The following is a 6,535-nucleotide window of genomic DNA, read 5'->3' on the forward strand; positions in this document are numbered from 1 at the left end:
CCCGATGGATCCGGGTCGGATCTGGATCCAGGGTCTAAAAACGGATCTGGATCCGGGTCCACCTGGACCCTGTCCAGATCCGACCCGTTGCCATCCCTAGTGGGATGTGAGGTGTAAGAAGGAGGAAAGGAGAGAAAATGAAAAAACTACAAAGACCAACAAAAACCCACCCACCCATTATAGATGCTCTTAAGTCATTATGTCAATGTCAACTTGTAAAAATCAGCAAACATATATGTACCACAAAGGAGACTTTTATCAGCTGATCTGCAGACTCACTTTCTCTGCATCTCCTCCCTAGATCCTACCAAAGCTTAAATAAATAAAAAAAAATGGCGGCGACGTCGTCGGAAAATAAGGCATCGTTAATTGATGGAAAAGCCATTGCTCAGTGTATCCGATCAGAAATCGCCGATGAAGTTCGTCTTCTCTCTCAAAAGTATGGAAAGGTATACTACTTAATTTACTGCTCAATTTGTCGATATTAGTGTCAAAATTCAAATTCAATGTCATTTCCATCTATTTAGAAACTTTTGTTTATGCAGAGTAAAGCAATTTGTTTTAAATCGATTTTCATGGACTGATTTTATTTCTAGGCCTTTTCCCGTTTTTGTTTCTAGTATGAATTCTCATATACTAGTTTTGTTTTTAAATACATGCAACATTTTCTAAATAATGCATTACTTTGATCTCCAATTATATATAAATAGAATGAAAGCTGATATTATAAAATATGCATAATCAAAGAAGATCACACCTGACTATATTTTTCTTGTAAATTTGTGAGAGAATATGTGATAAGGTTGGTAGATTAACAGTGGTTACTATACAAATATTGCATTTATTTCGAAATGGAGGAAATATATATACTACTATTTTATTTTATTTTGTTTAGACTGCAAAATTGTGAATTTTATTGATGTATTGATTTCTTAAGTATGATCAATGCAGAAGTAGATTTACTTAGCACACTAAGCATCTAGGACACTAGGGACTGTAAAGTGGAATTTGCAATTATTACTAGGGTATTTTTTTTGGTGTTATCAGCAAGTATTGTAATGATAATTTGTGAGATTGATGGGAGATAGGTGAATTGGGAGCAAAAGAGTTGTTTTCTTCTGAAGTTTACCAACTTTGCCATAGGTGTACTAATTTTGTGTTGTGAAGACTAAGAATAAACCAATAAAAATTCCGTGGCAGATCGAGTGAGGCTTGTGTATACGATCATAATTGAGGGAAAAGATAGTGGGTTTGTTTTGAATGAGTTATCTCATGTGAATGGCCATGATAGTCATTCCCTTTACCAAATACATGTTCTAGGTGGTAGTGACTAGTCATTGGTGCAAATTTGGACATAAAAACCTAGTTGGTAGTGAAAATATATTTCCGTTGAAAATTACATGGAATTTCTGTTTATAATAAAGTATGCATGTACTGCCTTTCGCTTATTTAATGATCTTCTAGCAACCAAGCCATAGTTAAAGCTGAATGACCAGAACCCTTGTCAGTAAAGATATGGTGTAGATGATTACTTGAATATTACCTTGTTTATCCTAATGCAAGCGATCTAAATTAAAGGAGAGGAATTATGAATCCCAATCCATGTTGAGGAACAACGACTAATTGAGAAGAGTGCAGGATTCCAGTGGGCCAGACTTTTTCCTTGATTAGGCGACAATCATGGTCTAAGCCTGCTATGTTATTTACTTCTGAATTTGTTGTAGTTGACATGATTAAACTATAGTGTTTGACTGCCTAAATAGGCTGTGCTCCAGAGTCTAATAGGCTGTGCTACAGAGTCGAGTTGGAACTGATTCAAAAAAATTCCCTGTTGCTTTTTCTCATATGCCTGCTTCATCCATTTGCTGTTTATTCTTTTTCGCCATTCCAAGAATATATGTTGCGCTAAGTTCCACAATTTGTTGTTTGTATCCTCGCTGTTGAGGAAGACATTAAATCCTTCATGCTTAATGCGACTAGGTCCCTGGACTGGCGGTAGTCATTGTGGGCAACAGGAAGGATTCTCAAAGCTATGTTAATATGAAAAGAAAAGCATGTGCTGAGGTTGGAATTAACTCTTTGGACATAGACCTTCCTGAGCAGGTTTCTGAGCCGGAATTGATCGCCAAGGTTCATGAGTTAAATGCAAACCCCGAAGTACATGGTTCGTTACTCTTGAAAGCAAATTTGATATAGCACTTGCCACTTTTGCATATGGTATTTCTGTACATCTCTTCAATTAATGTTTTGTTTTTTTCCTGTATTGAAAATTATTTTCATAAAGATGGTTGTAGAAATATTTTAAATCGGAACTAAAGCAACAAGTTTTCTTCAAGTCCAATGCTTTTAAGAATAGTCATTATAAGAATGCCATCAGTGGAACAAGACTTGTCAAAATGGGGGATTGTTTTGTTTTCTCTTCTGCTGCTTACCCTGTGTTTCTTTAGGAGGGGGGGGTGGTAGGACGTTTGGTGTTGGAGTGTTGGACATTGCTCTAAAATTGTGAGCTCATGTGGCAACTGAAGTTGGAGGGCTCCAAGTGAAATGCTGGAGGAACCTATTTCTCACTGGTTTATGGCCTTTGCTTGTTTGTGTGTTTCTTATTGTTTGATATGCCCAAGAATCGTGGTGTAGCTGTTTTTCACATTTGCGCTTCTATTTCCAGGTATACTTGTTCAGCTTCCATTGCCCAAACATATTAATGAAGAAAGAGTTTTAACTGAAATAAGCATTGAGAAAGATGTAGATGGATTCCATCCTCTGAACATCGGGAAACTTGCAATGAAAGGCAGAGAACCCCTGTTTCATCCTTGCACGCCGAAGGTAATTGACCGAAATCCAAATTGCTTCTTTAACAATGTGAAACTTGTCATTGTTCTTTGCTGAATGCCCACTGGCCGGATTTTCTGCATTATTGAGATTCTTTTTTGATAGGGCTGTCTTGAGCTTCTGTCTCGAAGTGGCATCAGCATAAAAGGCAAGAAGGCAGTTGTTGTAGGTCGTAGTAATATTGTTGGATTGCCAGTTTCACTCCTCCTCTTGAAAGCAGATGCAACCGTTAGTATTGTTCACTCTCATACCACTGATCCTAAAAGTATCATCCGTGAAGCTGACATCGTCATAGCTGCAGCAGGACAAGCCATGATGGTATTCAAAGATCTTTTTTTCCCCTGTTGTTGCCTACTTCTGTTGTAATTGTGTTCTGTTGTCTGAGACTATCCACTTTTTTTCCTCTCTCCCCCTATCTTTGTGGGCTAAGGAAGAAAGAACTGTATAACACAGTTAAAGGAACTAAATTAACAACTTTCATCGGGAAGGGATGCTGTAGGAAGGGACTTCCACTGCCATGAAAAAAAGTTACCACCAAGAACAATACAACACTTGTGAAATTACTAATTCTCAAAACAATTCTTATCATCTAATACCGCATTTCTTAAGCATGCATTGGAGGTTGGTAACACCGCCAATCAGTCCCTTGCAGGTAAATATGAGTATATGACTTATCCATCTCTACTGGTTATGCTCAAAGCATACCCATGGTTATGATGTATGTTTTGGAGCAAACTTTTATCCCTAAGCCTCCATGCTTTTTGGGCCTGCAAAGAAGCTCCCAAGCAACTGGTAGAGGCCCGGAGCTTACAATCTTACCATCTTACTAATAATTTGAACACATCATTACCATGCAAAACTGTTATAGGTAAAAGAAAATTACTATTCTTGTAAGAATCAAATTTGAGGTTTTGTTAGCGTAGGAAAAGATCTACTTCCCCATGCTCTCAATTTTGCAATTACTTCCCTAATCAACAAAATTTTTGAGTTCTACTCTCAGACTTGTCACTTGTCAGACAATACTTATTAAACAAATCTCACCCATAAGGGATGTTGGATTGGGGATAATGCACATAAGGTTTATAGAAGAAAAAATAGAGAAAATGTAGGCGGATGGAGGCTGTGATAGATGAGTCTAAGTATTCATTGTATAAGGCAGGGGTATTATTACCTTTAATTTGGGGGTAATTAGCTAGCCACCAATCACCATCCCCTAGGGGTAATGTATTACCCCCAAACTGAGTATAGTAGTTCCCCTCTTCCATCTCTACTCTTTGCAGTATCTACATCATCTCTTCCACTACCACCTAACTAATCTTCATCTTCTTCATTGTCTCCATTGCCCATAGTGTTTATCTCTGGCAAACTATTAATATATATTGCAAGCAACTTTAAAAGAGCTTTTCTTCTGCTCAGTTCCACCAGCTATATAATGTGCTATCTTCCCCTGAAGAAAGTTTAATATTCATTGATTGTTCTGTTATGCTTTCTATGTGTGTAAGATTCATTGATTGTTCTGTTATGCTCTGTGTGTGTGTATTTGTACGTGTGCATGTTTGATTTAATCTTCCTCATAATCAGATTAAAGGTGACTGGATAAAGCCTGGTGCTGCTGTGATTGATGTGGGGACAAATGCAGTGGATGATCCGAGTAAGAAGGCAGGCTACCGGCTGGTGGGGGATGTCGATTTCCATGAAGTGAGTAAAGTAGCAGGATGGATAACGCCTGTCCCTGGAGGTGTTGGTCCCATGACTGTAGCCATGCTACTTAGAAATACCTTGGATGGCGCCAAACATGTGATCGAGCAGTGAAGGCTCCTTCCTTTCCTATGAAGGGCATGTTCTATGATATTCTCCCATTTAAGAGTTTGTACAAGTTTGAGTGTAAGAAGTATATGGTTCAGGTCTTTGCTTCTCTGGATTTTGATCATGTTGAAAATACTCTCTTCAAAGAATACCTCTGATTAGGATGTTGCTTTTTAGATCGATATGGATCAATATTTAGTTGGGGGAATTATTTTGTCATTTCTGATGAATGTGATATAGATTTTGGTGTATGTCTTTTTTTGCTATCCGTCTCGGCAACTCTCAGATAGGAAAAAAGATAACATGAACAATTGGAACTTTCAATCATCATCTTAAATTAATTCCACTTATGGAATTACTCATTGTAAGTATTTAACTAGTTTTTAGTCCCGGACAATTTCTCGGGTTATTAACATCTATATAATAACTAGTTTTTAGTCACGTGTGTCTTTATTGAAAAAAAAAATATGCGCTGATGCCCAGCCCCCAGGCTCGAACCAGTGACCTTATGTAAGGATTCCCATGTAACCACCATCTGATCTAACGTTTTTTATTGATTCATGTTTCCATAAATTTAGATTAACGTTTTAATGAATAACGTTAGTTTCAACACTTACTTTAAAAGTTCCACGCTTCCATTCATCTCCTGTAAAGGTCAGATTTCGGAGGGCAACGCCATAAAGTTTAGTGAAATTGTTAATCTTAGCAAAATAAACCCAAATTAATTCACGAATCACTCCTAAATCCTCCACTTAGTATTCTCATTGTACATTAAGTTCAATTATACATTCAATTATTGCATAATTTTGTACTAAAATACTCCCCTCTCTCTATATATATAACAATTAGGGTTAATTTATGATCCTTAAACTTTTGTTGTTCCTCTTCAAAAAGGTATTATCTAATCTGCCCTTTTTTAATTGGAATAGATTGAACTTTATTTTCATAGATGAACCTGAGCATTTTGTTTGCCTCACGTAGTTAAGTTTGGTCCCTGTTGCACTGAAACTAAAAGATCACATATCGCGCCTTCCCAGATTGGGATGGGAATTTAATACTTTAGAGATTGACAGTTTAAGGATTTTCAGTCTAAACTTTATCGCTAATGACTTCAACTAGAGGGGTTCCCATATAGCTTAGTTTATCTTGGCTGCCTCACAGTATAGCTCTTGTGTCCTAAGTTTATCTATGCCAACCATCAAGCTGATTTAACAACTCCAACACTTTACAGGCATATTTTCTTTTAATCCTGATTGCAACCAGAGGTGTTCATATTACATCTAACATTCAGATCAAGAAGCGCATCTACCTGATATGATAATTCTTCTTTCTGAATGATAATAATTTATCTGCTGATTTAGAAGAGGCACCAATCATTCAATCAACTATGCCACTTAAACATTCTGACAAGAGTATATATGTTGTTCCTTTATATTTTGTAGAACTTTTTTTTTTGTTTGTTTCGAGTACGTATACTACGATGAGGCATGTAAACTATTTTCTTATAATTTAGATTTAACTGGTTGCCTTCACTATAGTCTTAACTTCTTCTGGCTCATAAGTCATAATGGGGGCATAACATCTCTTACTACAATTTGGTTCATGAAGTGTTCTACGGCTGGGAGCAAGGAGTTAACATATGATTTTTATAGATTTAGAGAAGGTGTATGTTAAGAAGCATGACTGCTATGCTTGTACTACCTGGAGAGATTTCTTACAAAAAACAATATAGAGAAAGTGTGGATTGAGAGATCTTGTGACTCACTGACTTGTGAGATAAATGATTAAGAGTCTTTGGTACTGGGATCAAGATAAGTTATCATTTGTCACAGTTTAATTCTAATGATAGGTCATGTCTATAATATATTGTCAAGTCTAATACATTGGTACTCTTAGTTCA

The 6,535-nt window shown here is 36.8% G+C and overlaps 1 protein-coding gene across 1 annotated transcript; it reads left to right on the forward strand.

The window, feature by feature from the left end:
• The first annotated feature begins 252 nt into the window (after positions 1–252).
• Positions 253–4,886, forward strand: LOC104906044 (bifunctional protein FolD 2). Its single transcript, XM_010694747.4, has 5 exons — positions 253–449; positions 1,981–2,164; positions 2,666–2,823; positions 2,935–3,147; positions 4,411–4,886. The coding sequence occupies exons 1-5, from the start codon at positions 333–335 to the stop codon at positions 4,639–4,641; spliced, it is 903 nt and encodes a 300-aa protein (XP_010693049.1). The 5' UTR covers positions 253–332; the 3' UTR covers positions 4,642–4,886.
• The last annotated feature ends 1,649 nt before the right edge of the window (positions 4,887–6,535 follow it).

This window comes from Beta vulgaris, chromosome 2, assembly GCF_026745355.1.
Source record: "Beta vulgaris subsp. vulgaris cultivar EL10 chromosome 2, EL10.2, whole genome shotgun sequence".
NCBI lineage: Eukaryota > Viridiplantae > Streptophyta > Magnoliopsida > Caryophyllales > Amaranthaceae > Beta > Beta vulgaris.